Below are 18,025 nucleotides of genomic sequence, written 5' to 3'. Positions count from 1 at the left end.
TACATCCGTCACCACACTGACAACCACGTGGAAACTGTAAATGCAGGAATTGCCTAAATTATGAACATAGTGTGAACCAGCTTTAAGAGGTGAAGGTTTTAGATATTGACCGCCAATATTAGATAGTCGGCACTGTTTGCAATCAGACGAAGATGGTGTCCTTGAACAAAAAAAAAAAAAGCACCACACTCACATTGATTGATTGATTTTGGACTTTGTCTTCTTGAACAGCAAATGAGGGGAGAGTACAATGTCTAAACACATCATCTGGCTGATAAAAATACATTATTATTTAAAATGGAATATTGCCTAGAAAAACTGCAATTAGACGATATCAATACTGGGTGACATGTTCCTTCATTTCCATGAACACACACTGTAGTTTATTTTGATTCAATCCCACACACACCGTCCTGCTGCCAAAAAATACTTACTAGAACACACAATGTGCATTAATCCACCACTGAAAATAGTCCCCAGTAATTTCACTATTTACTCCAGTTTGATTCATGTTTGATGAAAACTAGAGCGGCCAGCTGTTTTAGGAACTTACTGAGCCTTTAAATAAAAGAGAAACTTAAAATGGCTCATGTATATATTTAAAGATTCACATCCTCAGGAGGAACCAACAGGTTTGAGGTGCCATATTTTTTGTGGGATTTACATGAACAAAAATACAAAATATCACCAGCATCATGTTCAGATAATAAACAGTGGACAATGCGTTAGAAAGGTGTTCAGATCACTTTTCCTCTCTCTAATGTAACCACTGCTGTTTCTATTGTTCCCCGTCTCTCTCCAGGTATATTTTGGTCACAGTGGGCCCAGTGTTCACAGAAGAGATGTGGAGGTTGGCCTGCTGTGCTCTGCAGGACGCTTTCTCTGTTACATTAGAGCCTGTCAAGGTAAACAAACACACACACACACACACACACACAGATACAACTACATGCAGATACCAAGACATAAAATGGCTTCCAAGTCACACGTTCGCACACAAATGTAAACGGGAAGGAGGAATAAGCAGATTTGACAATTTGTTTTGCTGCATAAAAAGAAAAAAATGTAATTGTAATTGCTGTTAATTTTAAAGATTTTGAAGATGCCTGCCCAGGTTTCAGGATTGAAAAAGTCGGATCGGTGTATCTCTAGTGTTAATTTATTAATGATGGAACTACCTGCTGTGTTTAAGTACCGTGGGAGATCACAAATTTTAGAGAGTACAGTCTGGAATCCAACCCCCGCTGTTCCATTTCAGCTACACAGGGAACAGCTCTTAACCTTGTGTCTGTGTCTGTGAGTGTGATCAGTAGAGGTGACACAGCGCCAGGCATTTTATTGGTGGATGTTGTGTGTTCCTGTGGCTGACTGACTGCTGCTAAGCAGCTTTACAGCTTAGAGCCGTGTGTGTGTGTGTGTGTGTGTGTGTGTGTGTGTGTGTGTGTGTGTGTGTGTGTGTGTGTGTGTGTGTGTGTGTGTGTGTGTGTGTGTGTGTGTGTGTGTTTTTTCAGAGAGAGAGAGAGATGATGATGATGATCTAACCACCACTGACAGATTATCTTTGCTTGTTTCCAGAAGATACTATTTTAGGACTATAACTGACTAAATGAGTTGTTTTTATTTTCTGGGTTAAGTTTTTAACGTCTTCAGCAAAAAGCATTAAGAAACACAAAGATGAAATGTTGGGTCCTTTGTGTTACTCGTTCTTGGGAAAGCACTTTGTGGAGGAAATCATCTCACACATGATCAACTGTGTCAAAGGATATTAAATAAAACTCTTTTTTGATCTCTACAATGCATCAGGAGTTTGTCGGGCTTAAAACTCCCAGCTTAATATAGAAAATCACAACATATAGCTTAACATGCTCTTAGACACATTGACAGACATGCGGTCATTTTGTTTATGTAACAGCCTTTGTGACTGTGTCGCATGTTGGGGCTAACAGTTTGGTTTTATGTGGCACATCGTATTTATTTCGGACTTATGGCCGTTTATATAAGAGCTCCTGTCATCAAGTGGCATGTTAGATGCTTTTACAGCTGCACTATCATAATGAACTGTAACTTTGAGTGGTATGTCGGGCAGTTTTACATAAGTGTAGGTGTATACCATTACATGCCTGATATTAAAATGAGACATAAAGTAGCAAGGTAGTTACTTTTCTTACTGCTTTTTGATGATTGTTCTTGATGTTCTTGTCATGGGAGATTTATTACACTGATTTATTTAAATGTAGGCATAATTCACTATTAGTAAGAAGATGAGATGAAATGTTTTCTTTAAATATCATATATTTTATAATCCATTTCGAGGTGGCTTTACGTACTCTACTTTTTCTGAGCAAAATTAGTATTTTGCTCTACAAAAACTGGATCAAATATTTTAGATGGAACATATGTTTGATTTTTATTTATTCATGTTTTTATTGAGGGATTGCGATTCATTGTTTCGATTTTATTTCTTTGTGTCCAATCAAACATATTAGTTATTCTGTCAAGACATGTTTAATTCTAAGAGGTGCTGCATGAAAAATAAAATATATATACTGTATATACATATATATATATATATATACACACAAGCAAAGCACTTCTTGATTTGCAACGGAGAAAGATTTAGTGAAATACCCTGATGTAAATGAAAAAACTCATCCAAGAGAATGTATAGTGTCTATAGGACACTGCCAGCCCTTAATACAAAGCTTAGTCTTTAACATGAAGCTTATGCTTCCACACACGTCAACACGTGACCTTTGACTGGGTCAATAGATAAGCTGAATTTTTTTTTATAAGCACTGCATTCAGGTCACATCAGATATAATGTGAAGGCTGTATTAAACTGTGTAATACTTCATGACTTCATCGCGGTGGAAATCTACATTTTCTTCATCTGCTGGGCACATTTACAGTTTATTGATGAATTCACCAGCTTTTCACAGTTTTCCCAGAGGCTATATATTGTAGAAGTACTATTGTATTATGTCAGCATGGGTTTACATCATGCATAAAGTTCATGATAACTGCGGTTGTTTTGCATCTTGTTTTTTTTTCACATTTGTGTATTCAGGGAAAGTATATTTTAGTTCAATTAAAACATGCCCTCTATTGAATCAATGTACAAACATCAGACAGATGCAAGAGGAGCTGCACGTTAACTCCTCTCTCTGTGTCTCTTTGTAGAACCTTCTCGCATGTTTTCATAGCGGTTCGGACAGTTTTTCTGGAGACGCCTGCGAGGTGAAGGTGGCGGCTCCGTCCCACTCTCCTTCAGCTGAGGCCGAGTACTGGAGGATCAAAGCAATGGCTCAGCAGGTCGGCACGACTTAAATACTGCGTGTTAACCATGACCAGTGTACTTCATATGAACCGGGACAGACAAAGTGGTTTTACATGTTCATCGGGCTGTTTTTTAACCATAAGGGTACACATGTCATTCTTAGTTGTCTCATTTTAAAAAGAAAGTTTGGCAAGAAATAAATGAGCTCTCCGGACAACAATGAGCTGGAAAGTTCATGAATTAACCACGAAGAAGTCAGAAGTGAATGTCAAGTCAGTTTTATTTTATAGCTCAATATAACAAAGCACACATTTGCGTTAAGGGGCTTGACACTCTGTGTATTGGCAGGTTAAAACCTTATGATTATGTTATGCTGGATTATATTTGGTTTATCTGTCTGTGCACTTGTCCTTTTCCACCTCCCATGGAATCCGGCCTTTGGGCTTCACAGCCGATGATTTTAAAAACAAAGTCGTGGAGTTCAGGGGCAGAGAGAGACACTCTAGACATGAGGTCATGAATCTACAGACAAAACAACAGTGTGTTCAAAGACACCTCCTACGGGTGTAATTATGTCCAAGTATCCTTATCTGAGCTTCATTCAGTATCTCGCTCTTACCAGCCAGCTGGGAGATCCACATTTGTAAATGCAAACCTTATTTATTGCAATAAAACTCAAAAGGTACAACCTTGCTCTTAGTGAATTCATCTTTAAAGTGCCACAACATATGACACCCTCTGTAGAAATTGTCAGTGCTTCCCAAAGCCCAAGATCACATCCTCAAATGTCTTGTTTGTTCAAAACTCAAAAAAATATTTAGTTACGGTCATAGAGAAGTCAAGAAACCAGGAAATATTAACATTTAAGCAGCTGGAAAAAGATTTGTGGGACTTTTTAAAAGTATATTTTTAATTACTGAAACCAGGAGAATGACAACATTAATCTCAAATTGAACTAAACCTTCAATAAGCAAACATTACCCATTAACTACAGTACACTGTTGTCCTCTTTGTGTCCCAGGTCTTTATGTTGGACACCCAGTGCTCCCCAAAGACGCCCAACAACAAGGAGGGCTTTGAGCACGCTCAGTCCTGCGTTCTCATCATCGAGCTGCCGACCGACCAGCAGTCTAACGGGCACGCTCAGAAGAGGTGGACAACATGCACACAAACGCCCACACAACAAGCATGTTTCGCTCCACATGTGATAATGATTAACTGCTTTTATTATCTAACTAGAACTACAGTACACTCCCCTGATCCTGACCTCAAAATACATTCTGACCAAAACTCTAACCAAGAAGAAGCATGTTATTGTTTTTCCTTTCAAAAGTCAAATAAAAAAAAACAGAGGAAAGTCCAAATGAATTGAAGTAATGAGGGCAAAGTTTAACAACAGCAAAACTATATCAGCAAATCCTTTTTAACAAATGTACAGTATAGTCCAAGTCTCATTTATCCAGTTGTATGAATTTCTTCTGCATCTTCACTAAGACGAGAACACTTCTGCATCAACAGTCTCCACAGGAGCATTACTGGTCAGTTTGAGTCCGAAGTGTTTTAAATGATGAGGTTTTAGCAAACCTCAAACACAAACCTGTGTTTGGGAAGTAGTTCATTCAACTTGGATTATTCTGCACAAGTTGTGTGACAGTTTGTAAACAGATGTTTATTATATGTTTGCTTATGTTAAATGCGGTCACCATTTACTTTAAATAGTCTTTTCTACGACATTTCTCTGTTTTTTGATTCTGCGTTCGCCATAGAGGCATGCAAGAAAAAAAAAATCTTCACAAAATCAAAGTGACACAGGGTGAGTAATTGACATACAAATGGTAACTGCTTGGGTGAAGTATTCCTGTAAGAAAGAAAACCAAATCAGTTTTTCTAAAATTTGCTGTCTTCTTTTGTTCAAAACTTGAAAAAACATGATTGGAAATGCAGCCAAAATCTAACCCTCACTTCCTGTCTTTGCTTGTCCTTCTGCTGCTTTGGTTGCAGGAAAATTGGGTAAGGCAGTTTTCTTTGACATTGTTCCTGTATGAAAAATGTGCATGAACAGTCGAACTAGCGTACCCACCTGTGGAGCCGCACAATGTGGAGATGGATTTGACGAATATTTGTGTTTTGTGTTATGACGAATCTTATGATTTACGTGAAGCTTCTAATGTTTAACCAATCATGGAGGTCAGATCGTAACAAAAATGGCTGCAAGGTTTATATTGACAGGATATAAGAGTTCCTCTTATGTAACGTTTACTTGTAACAAAGCAATTTTATGGCTGCCAGTCTTTCCCTTATGTAATAAAAATCAGCTTTATTGGTGCAACAGCATTGCATGATTGCTCATTCTTCATTAAAGCTTTTTCGGTTTTGACCATTATGTTATCGACTGCTCCCTCTAAAAATTTAACATAATATACTGTATGTACTGAAGCCACAATACAGTAGCTATTAAATTGGTTTATCACAGCCTAGTTACAGTAGACAATTGTTTATTTGTTACTTGGGGCAAAGAGATTGTTCTTATCATTTAAAAACGTGTTTTAACCGGCTTCCTGGTTTCTGAATCCTGCAGTATCCCGTTCCGGACCATCGTGGTTAGCCTGTTGTCGCACCAGGTCCTGCTCCAAAACCTCTATGACATCCTGCTGGAGGAGTTTGTCAAGCAGCCCGAAGGAAACGAAAAGGTCACACCTGGGACCTCTGACCCCAGCCGGGCCACAGCAGGCTTCCTGCGCTACATCTCCATGACTAATTTAGCCATAATCCTGGATCTGCTGCTGGACTCTTACAGGTTACTGCAACAAGAAAATCAGACGATATGCAGATGACAGTGTCATATGGATCTGTAATCCCACTGGAGTCGCTTCATAATAATAATGATGATAATGATCAGCTTCACACTCGGCTGACTTATCTCCTGATCTCTTCTTCTGCAGGACAGCGCGGGACTTTGACACTCGGCCGGGTCTGAAGTACCTGCTGATGAAGGTGTCGGGTGTCTGCGGAGCGGCTAATCTTTACCGTCAGTCTGCCATGAGCTTCAACCTGTACTTCCAGGCCCTGCTGTGTGCCACTCTGAGCCAAGCTGACAGCATGACGGCACAGCAGGTAGAGTCATCAAAACTCTTGTTTTTCTCCAACTTTAAAGCTGCACTAGTACATTTTATGTTAACGATGGATTTTTGTGAAACCCACAGAGAATTATCACCCCGCTCTGAAGGTCCACTCAGCTCTACAGAGCTTTTTACTGTCGTGCAGCTCATTGTTTTAATTATATAGCCCAAGCTTAACGGTTTTCATTTAATAAGTTCGGATTAATTCAGATCATACTTCCTGCTCAACACTAAAAAAACATTAGAGACTAGTTGGTTGATGTTCCACTTTTTTTACCTAAAGAGACAGATATTTTTCTTAGAAGTTGGTGGAGACCAAATAATAGCTAAAGCGAGAGTAAATATTGTATTCAAATTCATCAAATTCCATCATATTACATTAAACATGTCAACTTTATAAGGCTGAAGTTCAGTAATGAAGTTCAGAGCAGGTATTTTTTATTTTTTGAACCAAAGCCTTACAAAAATAATACAATACAATTGGCTAATTCTTCTAATTGATTACATTTAGTATCTAATAATAACTAACCCGTTGGCATCCACCTACTAAAGATCACAACCTTGAAACATTGTGGTAATAACTAACGAGTCATTAGCAATCAAAACTCAGTTTCACATTTGAACCTTTTGTTGTATTTAGGTGAAGAGGATGCTGAATGAGGAAGAGGAGGGGAGCTCCGATTCCTCTCACCCTGGCTCTGCTTCCTCAGAGGACGAAGACATCTTTGAAGAAACGGCACAAGTAATGCACACACACACACACACACACATACACACACACACAGCTTCTGTTCTTCAGTGATAGTAGGTGTATATAGAATAATTGTCTTTTTTGATTGTGATAACAGTGATTCAACTTATTCTCAGTTAATAAAGCTTTGAACGGTTTAAAACGAGGACAAATCATCAACTGCTCAGAACAAGTTCTGTTTTTTTTTTTTTGTTTTTTTGTAAAAGACAAAGAAAACGGTGCTTACAGATTTGATATGTAAATTGTCAGAGGCCACAGTGATTGACAGGTGACCATAGAAACAAAACAACAAAAATAAAAGATTTGCCTATATAAGTCTGCTCTCTTATCCATTGGTAACGTCCTCTAGTTTTCTACAGTTTAACGAGCTCCATCCTAGAGGGTTTCTTGAACTTTTCACCCTCCTAATGTAATGAGTGAGATGAATTACTAATGTTCTAATATCAAAAATCAACTCATGCTCTGCGTTTCCTCGGGCAGGTCAGCCCCCCTCGAGGCCGGGATAAACGCCATCACTGGCGAGCCCCCATCCCCTCTCTCAGCGTGCAGCCGCTGAGCAGCGCGGACTGGGCGTGGCTGGTCAAACGCCTCTACAAGCTGTGCATGGATCTGTGCAACAGCTACATTCAGATGCACCGCGACCTGGAGAACATGCTGGAGGAGATGGCGCTGCAGAGAGGAGGAGCAGGAGGAGGAGGAGATCATGTCTTCTTCCTGCCTCTCTTCCAGTCCGAGACTTCCACTCCGACTTCAGCGAGCGGGCTGTCGGCGAGGGGGACGCCATCAGAGGAAGGCGGGTACAGGTCTCAGCCAGCCGACAGCTCAGCATCACCAGGAGACACGCCCACACCCAGCCCAGGATTGAGGTCGGACTTCAGTCATTGTTATGTTGTTATAATGGCGACTTGCCGAATGTCTGTCTCCACCCTGAACACAAGAATCAAATGTAACACCTTATCCATCTGATGAACAGCTTTCTCTACCTGTCATGTAACAGCTGGCTCTTCACCTGTGCACAAGCATGTAACCCTTGCAGATGTGTTTTAATTGCACATTTGATCTTGTGCATTTTTGCAGAACATTTGACAGGCCTTAGTTTCAATCAATGCTTCACTCGCACATTACTCAGGTTACCTGCGCGCTCTTGTTCAGTGTAGCACCTGTCCAATTAAAGTGACCTGTTATTTTCTCCTTACAGCAGCACAGGCAGTCTGCCCCACCACATCCGGTATGAGGCCGAGAGGAGGGACTCCGGGATGACCGGAAGCTCTGTAGGAGGAGCTCCTGGCGGCGCTGGACCAGGAAGGAGAAGGGAATGGTGGGAAAGTGCCGGGAACAAACTGTACACCATCGCCACGGACAAAACCATAAGCAAGCTGATGATGGAGTACAAACGCAGGAAACAGCAGCCGCAGCAGCAGAGCCACGTCAACCTGTTCATGAAGGAGCAGGGCCGGGCGGCAGCAGGAGGAGGAGGAGGAGGCGGGGAGAGGAGGGGCCTGGTGGATCCTCAAAGGCCCCTGCAGAGGCCCCAACATCTGGTGGACCAGCAGGTTCCCCCATTGAGGCACTCGGTCAGTGCGGGACCTGAGGTTCTGAGGCAGGAGAAGAGACCACGATCAGGATCCACCATCAGCTCCCACAGCATCTCACTGAGGGACTCTGAGGCTCAGATACAGGTGCAGATACAATTTTATTGTCACACAAGTTTAGACATTGTTTTGTCTAACAACAGGAAAGGGAAAGGGAGGGGTGTCTGGAAGACAAACATCTGCTTGAGTGTTGAGTTTTGTTGACATTTTTTCTCTCCCCTTGCAGGCGTGGACCAACATGGTTTTGACTCTCTTCAATCAGGTCCTCCTCCTGTCGGATGCCTCGTTCCTGGTGCTCCAGCCGGCGCTCTACCCCTGCCTCAGCCAGCTCTCCTGCCACGTGACCGACGGCCGCGTCCGCCTGGCGCTGCGCGAGTGGCTGAGCCGCGTCGGCAGACTCTACGACATCACCGTGTGACATTGCGGCGAGGAGAATGCAAACAAAAAGCACCGGACGAAGAGCGCAGTCTGTCGGGTCAGTGAAGGACGTAAACAGATGAAAGATGAATTAGATTGGTTTGATGGCGTGGCGTGAAGGCGCCGCTGTGCGGTAGATTGATGATGAGTTTGATTTTCTGATGATGCAACGCAAAGGCAGACTGACATCGTAATGTAACAGGCTGGTGGAACGAGCTGGACTTATGAGAAACCTGGTTGGTAGATGTTATCATATGGATTAGTGGCACTTTTGAAGAGCGAGGAGGACATTGATGCACGTCATGTGACATTAAAGGAACAGTGTTTAGGATTTAGTGGCATCTAGCGGTGTGGTTGCAGATTGCAACCAACTGAATACCCCCACCCCAAGCGTGTCGCAGAAAGGTGGCGAAACGCTCTCGCTAGGTTTGTCCTCTCTGGGCTACTGTAGAAACGTGACGGAATCATTCTAAACTAACAAACACCCAACGATTCTTAGTTTCAGGTCATTCTAAACTGATGAAAGCATAGTTATGAATATCATATTCCCTTTTTTCTAATAGATCCCACAAAATGCTCAACACTGGCCCTTTAAGTTTTTGATTGGCAGATGAAATGATGTGATGAGAAGAATGAAGGAATTTTTTTGTATATCATGGAAATTCAACACATACTGTGTCAAAGCATTTAAATATGATAAGCTTGTTGTCAGTTTTGAAAAACTAATGCGCTCATAATTTTGTCACAGTATTGTCGTATCGTCACAATACGCTTCCTCCAAGGTGGTAAACAATAACATTTAATTATTGCTTCATCCTAATGTGGATACAGACCTAAATGTGCGCATATGCAATGAATTATGATTACTGTTAAGTTTATTTGCATACTTTTTAAAAGGTACGCTGTGGAGTTTTGTTTTGAGCTTTATTTACATTCAGAGGATCAGTTTCTTAGTACACTACTGCCAACAGCTGTTGGTGAGTTCAATGACATAACATTAGATTCTTCCAGCCATTTGTCCGTTACAGCTGTTCAACACCGAAGTGTCTCATGGCTTCCATGTGCATGCTAGGGCTAGTTGAGCATAAGATTTAAACAAAACGGAGACTCGATCATCAAAACTTAACTCCATGTGGTCCAAAACTCTGCAGGGTAGCTTTAAGGAAACGTTCTTCTTTCTCTTTTACAACTTGGGGTGTATTTTCAACTCCGTTTTGGCCAATATTACTACTCGTTATGAGATAAAGGTGAATAACAATAATGACTCCGCAGATGATGCAATGAGGGAAAATTGACTACGTTTCAGAACACAACAGATCATGAGCATTAAAGAAATGCATCTAGCTAAAATAAGGTGAACTTTAGGTATTGTTATATTTATTTCTTCCAAATCAGAGAGTGAGGTCCGTTCCATCCGGTAGAGACACGTTTTGCATTTGAACTGATTGTACATGAATTTTTGTCGCTGCAATGCAATTTCTATATCAAGCTTTAAATAAGCATATCATTTTACTTCAACTGAATGTTTATTATTCACTCTTAAACCTTGGAGCGATCGAGTATTTATTTTAACCAAAGTACACATGCAGTATGTGTACTTTAATGTTGAATGCATATAATATACAACACGTTATCTTTCACTGTTTATGTGTGTACATGTATTTATGTAAATTATTTATTATTTAAGATATTTAAAGTGTCATTTTGAGCATTTTCAATTTTTTTGAGAGTTTTCATCTTTTTTTACATTTCATATGCAACTAATAAGTAGATGTTTTTTTTCTGTTTTGGATCAGTTATCAGAGCCCAAGTTGAAGTCTTCAAATATCTTCTTCTGTCCGACCAGCAGTCCAGAACACACAGATATATACGTAACAATGTTATGAGACAGAAAAAAGCGACACATTTAATAATAATAATAGTTATCACTTGTACGCATGCAATTTCGTCATTTAAGGCACGCAGAGTTCTATGGAATTTACTGAGGTAATTCTTGCTCTACAGAGGATGAACCGCTCACATTTCAATGACCACATGACTTTTCTGAACGCGATCTTGTGCTGTTTGCTACCCATCTTGGTTGGCATTAATCTGCAGTCTTTATCTTCTAATAAATAATGCCACTGCTCTCACCTGGATGCTGCTAAAAACATCCTTCATTCATGCCACTGTGCATTTTAGGACAGATAAAAGAAGAGCGTGTTGAATTGATGCTAACTTCAGCAGCTTTGACCATATTGAGGGCGGCAGGGCAGGCAGGTCGGGGAGGGAGGGGCATGTGAAGCTCCTAAGAAGATTTACTCTTCTTTTTTCACCCAGTTTGTCAACCTCCTTTCGTTTGTCCCTCTCTCTTTGCCGGCTTCCTCACTTCCTCTGCTGATTCACTGTTCATCTTTGCCAGTTGTCTCTCTGGATAATAGAGCTCCAAACCACCAAAGATGCACCTAAAAACTACATGATTCTGCAAATGCAGGAGGTGTAGGTCAGAGTGGAAACAAGTGTCTTTATTTCTGTTTATTTGTTGCGACAGCCTGTATATCTTAAAAAGACAAGCGCCAACCTCCAGGCCTGTAAAAATGAAGCAAATGCAGAAGTGCCTTAAACTTGCATTATTGCTAGTGACCACCAGGATGTGTAAAATAAGTCCGATCGATAGATGTCTGAGAAAATTACCCAATTTCCTTGTCCCCCCTCAGCCCACAGACTTGCTGCCACACTGAACTAACAGAAGATAACAGAATGTCAGACAAACCACGGCCCAGTTCCTACTCGCAAACCTATCTTGCACATTTGCTCCCAGGAAGCTTTAGTGTGTCTCGCCTCTCTGTCCTGTCGCTGCTGTCTCTCAACCCCATTCAGTGTCCCTGACCCGTCCCCACCCGTCCCCATTCCCTGCTGTTGTAGGACGAGCAGCAGGTGGACAGATGTTGTCTGCTGTCAGTGTGATCAGCAGCAGTGAAGGGAAGGATTTAGTTGGTGTTAAATCCATGCCAGCGTTTCCATCTAAAAAAAAAAAGCAGTCGACTAATGTGTCGGTGTCATGCAACAGCAGTTTTTGTTGGTTCCTACTTCGCCTGGTTTTCATTCAGTCATTCCCTCTGATGATTGTCCTACTTTAAGTCTCAAGGCTGTTGTTTGTGTTTCTTATGTTAACGATGAGTCTTTTGTCTGCGCTGCTGAGTTTTACCACGACTGTGCGTTTGTCTTATAGCGCAGGGATTAAGACGAGATTGATTCCTGAACGTAGAAGTTGTGGCACGCTGAAGATCATCACGAGCACAAACGTTATCTGCACTCTAAGCAGATTTGATGCATGTGGGTAAAGTATAGTTCAAAACTGAGGAGAAGCTCCAAATCCGTCCGCTGTCATGTGTTCCATCGCCAGAAAGATGTTCCCACAAAGTCTTAGATTTTAAGCTCTTATTGCTTTCTGTTATTGTAAAAGCTCCTTCTTTTGTCCTTTTGCTGGGAAGCTGTAATCGCATTTGTACTGATAATTTACAGTAAAACCATCTACAGTTTAGTGTGCAGTCGAGGGATTATTGGGTCCCTGAACAGATTGAAGGCAGTGACCTAATACGCTTGTTCTGCTCAGAGCTACGACAGTTTGCTGGTATATCTTTAAAAAGAACTTCCTAAAAAAAAATGTAAAACAATCTTTAGTTCAGAAGGTTCTGCTTATAAAAAAGAAGAAGAAAATAAACTAGTTTAGACAACTCAGATGATGCTTGAGATATTTGGCTGGTTTGTTTTGCGAACAGTCGCTTAAGTTTAACAGAAATATCCCTTTCTTTAAAAAAGGCATTTGTTAGAAATGATGCACGGTGGAAAATGAAGGATTCAGTGGTTTTGGAGCTTGACTCTGTCTTTCTTTCAATTTCGGTTATAACATGGTATCCGGGTGAAGTTAGTGTGATTGTTGGCTTAGATAGCATGGGATTAGATGTTATGTTTCCACATTGCTGCGTTTCATAACTTTCTCTTCTGTTATCTCTGTTTTTTTGTTCTTTTTTTAGCTGCACCTTAAACTCTGTTAACCAGAAACAGAAACTGGATCTTGAGCTCTGGCTGCTGCACCTGAACTTGAACCACTGACAATGACAAGATTGTTGACCCTCATACAGTTAAATACATGTAACTAGGTTCTTCACTCCAAAGAAAAGGTGTTGATGTATACGTGTGTGTGAGGTGTAAAGCAGGACAGGACGACTCGGACAACGTGAATTAATTGCAGATTATTTGTGTCCCTTTGAGTGCTACAAACTCACAGGTAGAAAGACATCGCCAAATGGTTTGTGTGGGACTTTAAGGCTGTTTTTGGAACGGCACAACTGTCAAAATGAATGATGTATCCACTCGCATCCCTGCAGATGAATGTGCAGACGGTTCCCGATGTGAACGCAGGCTTTCTGCTCGTTCAGGTGGTTGGTGTGTCTGTTTGCTTCCTTCGCTGACCTTGAACGCTTCGTTGCTGGACCGGCATCAGCAGGTCAGCTAATGTTGTGACTGTGATTTCTAAAAGTGTATTTTTGTTTTCTTCCGCTTTTGATATCAAAGAAAGGCACCTGTAATCTCTCCTGCTGAAGTTTCTAACCCTGCTCTGGCTTTGCCCGTCTGCTCTGTGTGTTGTACAATAAAAGCAGTTTATCTCATGTTTGTCATCATGTTGTCGCAACTCGTTCTCGTCGCGGCTCGTTCTCGTCCCAGCCCGTCACGCACTGACCTTCGGCCAGGAACTTTAGCGTCCCTTTCTAACTAACTGTGACGCTCCACTACGGTCGCAATAAACACGTGGTTAACGTTGCGAATTCAAAAGGAAAAACTTGCTTCGGTTTAGGCAACAAAACTTGTTTGGAATAAATATCATGGTTGGGCTTAAAATAAGCATAAACCAACATATTTATGTATAATGACCCACTGAGCACTAGTACACTTTTAGCTCTAAAATAGCTTGGATATGGACCAGGATTTACTGGCTACATATAACACTGCACATCCCTGCATTTATAGTATAAGTTATACATTTTCTAACAATCCCACAATGCAATGTTAAGTTAAAGTACATTTTGAAAACGTCTCGTAGGGTTAGCAGTTTATGCGTGTTTTATCTTAAACAAAATGTTTTGAACTTAAAATGCAAGGACCTAATTTCAGGTCAGAGAATAACATCTAGAGCCATCAAGCGTTTCTGTTTATCATCGAGTGTGCGTAAGGTGACAGAAAGTAAGATACCGAAATGTGATCTTTTCAAAGTTGGGATTCAATCAAATGGATTTGTAACCACCTTCCAAGGGCCGCACTGTTTGTACAAGGATTTTAACATAGTGGCCACAGATGGAAGTGCAGGTCATGTGACACCCAGGGGACAGACGGACTGTTTGTCAAACAAACTAGAACATTCTTTGACAACCTTACAAACATCGACTTTTTGAGATGTTGACACTCGAGCTCTTAAGGACGAGGCCGAAGTGGATCCTTTGTGAAACAAAGTTGTTTTGTCTTTTACTCTTGAGACCGCTGTCTGTCCGGTCTCCCACCACCATTTATTATTGGTTTCTTTTAACCATGAACACATGTGAATCACTGTCCGTTCATCCTCGTCTCATTCACACACAACACACACAAACAAATGCACACACACACGGTTGTGTGTTGCTGCTGCTGACCAGCTTCCAGCAGTTGTAAATCCTCCCATCAGGACCGGTGACGTTTCTCCTCTCAGCTGGACACACGGACTATCTGCTGCCCTCGTTTCTTCCTCCCTCCGCGGTTATTATTTCAGGCTGATCGCTTCAGCTCAGCAGTCAGTGACCCTCTGAGCTCACAGCGAACTTGTCCTCCCTCATCTCTCCGTCCACCACACGTCTCTCTGAGCTCTCTCTCGGCCCCTGTAGCCCCTGGCTCCGGCTGGGCTTCAGATCCTCCACCATGCGGTTTCTGTTGGAGAGCAGCTGGATGAAGTTTGGACCGGCCGGCCGGGACTCTCTGGACTATTCGCCTGGACCCTCGTCTCTGCCCTTCACCAACGGACAGGCTTCGGTGAGTTTATCCAAATCTAATCTGTTTTTTTTATTTTTATCAATCCTTTAATCTGTAAAATCTGTAAAAGCAGAATGCTGTCATAATTGTACATCATGAACTAAAATATTACTACTTTTTATAGCTTCTTACTGAACAAAGTTCGTACCTGCAGTTTGTAAAGATTATTAAAGACGGACATCTGCAAGATCAAAATGGGGGCTTCCACATGCACGGGGCTTTACACAGTATCACCAAAATGATGCCATTTTGGCATTTGGCCAATGAGATTAACAAGGTAACTGCCAGATAAAGTCTTTATCTGACTGTTGAATGTTGTTGGCAATCAGGGCAATGGAGAGTTTAAAAAAAAAAGGACCCATTTTGAAGTTTTAACTTGAAGACCCAAATTTTCTTTTCTTAAAATTGTCTCCATTATATAGTAACTCAGAACTACATAGTGTCGTATGGACAGGAGGTTTCCCACGCTGTGATAATACTTGTGATGACCAAATAAATATTTAATCCATACATTTCTATACTTTATTATGAAATTATTAATCTCTGCAAACTGTTTGTGGGAAACATTTCAAAGTGCAAAATCGAACAAGAAACACAACTTTTACGTTTCCTACTTTACCCACCGATGGTTTGCATTTAAGATATTTTTTAATATTACTTCTATTCATTCAGATTTGATGCTCAAAAGACGACAGCAAAATGTAACACTACTACTTGATTTTGCCTTGTTCAATCCTAATCTCGCATTCAGAGCGCTATCAACATTTATGAAGTATTTAGGTTAAACATGTATATTCAGCGGCAGCGTACTAACACTCTGCAGTTTTGATGGTCCAGATTGTACAGATTAACTCGCATGAAGGGGCCAGACAGATGTTTTGTGACTGGCAGCGCCCTCTGTTGGCCAGATGTCTGAATACCATCTGACTTTACTATTTCTTTTACTAAGAGGTTATTGTCAGTTACTCTGTTTTTGTCACCAACTAACCCTCCTCTAACAACACAAGTTTATCACTTCACTTTAACAGCACAGTGTAGTACATCAAATATAGATCATAAAAATCTACATTTGCATTAAAATGATTAATATGTGAATGTTTGTTTTCCTCACTTCGACCGTTGTCAAATATTGTAAAATTAAATTGATTAATGCACGAAAAAAGGAAGGATGTGCAAATTGTGATGATCATGTATCAATCTGTCTTCAGAAAATGTGATCTAATCTTTTTGTGCCTGACTCACAGGGCCAGAGCTCAGGTGAGGCCATCATCAGTGCAAAATCCATCACCTTCATCACCCTAGCAGCCGTCTCCGTCCTCCTCCTCCTCTTCAGTGGCCTCGGCTTCCTGATGTGGCGCCGCAGGCACGGCTTCGGCCTGAACAGCAAACTGGGGTTGGCCAACGTGATCGCCCTGGAGGACCTGCAGGATCCGGAGAGGAACTGCGAGCTGCTGTCCTCCATCCGACGCCAGACCAGCAGACGGCAGTCCAGCAGACGGCACCGGCGGCCCAGCTCCAGCTCAGAGCAGGACACGACGGACGGCGTGTTCCTCATGGTCTACCTGCCCTCGCCGTATGAACAGACGCTCACCAGGCTAGCCAGAGCCGCCAGCACGAGCAGCTCCAGGGACTTGGAGCTGCTTCCGCCAAGTCCTGGACCAGAGACGGGCGGCACAGATCACGAAGACGGGATGAGGCTGAACGACCAGGCGACCCTTGAGGAAGAAAACAAGGACTGAATCACGGCAGGATACAAAAGAGAGAAGAGGATGGAGTATGACAACACGTCCACTGATTTCCTGTTGAGGAAAACATCATCAAACCTTTCTACCGAACAAGACTGAGCATCAACGTAGATCTTGAGTTAGAAGAAGAGATCGCCATCACACGGCCCTGACCTGCTGCACCAACACCTCTTTTGTAGATCTGTATAGATTTTTAGATGTGGTTTGGTTGACTGGGATCGAGACCGCAAAGTCTGTCTTCAAACCTCCCTTTGGATGATATGTCCTCCGTGATTCTCCCACTAACGGACAAGCTCATGCTGCTGAACACTCATGACTTTGATACAGAATGACTGGTTTTATTTTTTTAGGCGTCCCTCTCTTGATAACTGTGGACTTTCACAGGAATCAAACCTCCTGATATTTCAGATACAAGACAGTTTGCTAAGACCCCCGTCTGTACTCTGCTGCCCCTGTACAGTATAGAAATGACTGAAGAAGGTGCAGAATCGACTGAGTGCTTTCAACATAAGTTTTTACAGTATTCCTCATACATAACCTGGAAAGGCAAGGGTTGTAAAAATGTACATCTGGATTGAAATCATTCTATTTTCTACTCTTACTATGTGTATTTTATTTGTAACACAAGCTGTAGCATCCTTTTAGAGATGTATTTTGTAATATTGATACTGACCTCTGGATACAATGACTGACAATAAAGTGAAGGAGAAAGTGGAGCAGTTAGTTGTTCTACGGTGTCTTTGCAGTATTTCATCTCACACGTCACCAAAAAAAAAAAAAAAAAAAAAAAAAGCATTGTTCAAACACTTCAAAACAACTGCTTTGTCCAACATCTGCATCGGCTATCAGCTAGATAGCAACAACCGCTACCGATCTGTCGATAAACGGTTAGCTTTTGATTAAACGCGGTTACTCTAAAATGCACGTAAATATAGATTTGATAGAAATATAGATCTCAACCTCATTGATAAGTGACATTTTAAAATCATCCACTTAACATCAACACAGCTTGCTAAGCATCAGTTTGATTTCAAACCTTTTTTTTTTTTGGTAATACTACGTTACCTGTATAAAACAGATACTGA

General features: G+C 41.4%; 2 protein-coding genes across 3 annotated transcripts in view; both read left to right on the top strand.

Annotated features, from left to right (window-relative positions):
• Positions 1-10,873, top strand: part of arfgef3 (ARFGEF family member 3) — a 36,377-nt gene extending 25,504 nt beyond the window's left edge. Inside the window, exons 33-42 of one of the 2 annotated variants that reach the window (XM_031838758.1) lie at positions 803-905; positions 3,181-3,312; positions 4,299-4,429; positions 5,279-5,287; positions 5,856-6,074; positions 6,220-6,391; positions 7,037-7,138; positions 7,628-8,013; positions 8,346-8,826; positions 8,966-10,873. In XM_031838758.1, the coding sequence (XP_031694618.1) occupies positions 803-905; positions 3,181-3,312; positions 4,299-4,429; positions 5,279-5,287; positions 5,856-6,074; positions 6,220-6,391; positions 7,037-7,138; positions 7,628-8,013; positions 8,346-8,826; positions 8,966-9,157 (1,927 nt within the window). In that variant the 3' untranslated portion in view covers positions 9,158-10,873. The remainder of the gene's footprint in view (positions 1-802; positions 906-3,180; positions 3,313-4,298; positions 4,430-5,278; positions 5,288-5,855; positions 6,075-6,219; positions 6,392-7,036; positions 7,139-7,627; positions 8,014-8,345; positions 8,827-8,965) is intronic. The other variant, XM_031838765.1, reaches the window with a different exon arrangement.
• On the top strand, positions 10,872-16,949 carry smim28 (small integral membrane protein 28). The gene is made up of 2 exons (XM_031838826.1): positions 10,872-15,195; positions 16,440-16,949. Exons 1-2 carry the CDS (start codon positions 15,085-15,087, stop codon positions 16,932-16,934), a joined length of 606 nt encoding a protein of 201 aa, XP_031694686.1. The 5' UTR covers positions 10,872-15,084; the 3' UTR covers positions 16,935-16,949.
• Positions 16,950-18,025: the final 1,076 nt, after the last annotated feature.

This window comes from Anarrhichthys ocellatus, unplaced genomic scaffold (assembly GCF_004355925.1).
Source record: "Anarrhichthys ocellatus isolate YVR2014 unplaced genomic scaffold, GSC_Weel_1.0 scaffold3, whole genome shotgun sequence".
Taxonomy (NCBI): Eukaryota; Metazoa; Chordata; class Actinopteri; order Perciformes; family Anarhichadidae; genus Anarrhichthys; species Anarrhichthys ocellatus.
The sequence above is the reverse complement of the archived record's forward strand: the minus strand, read 5'-3'. Positions and strand labels throughout refer to the sequence as shown.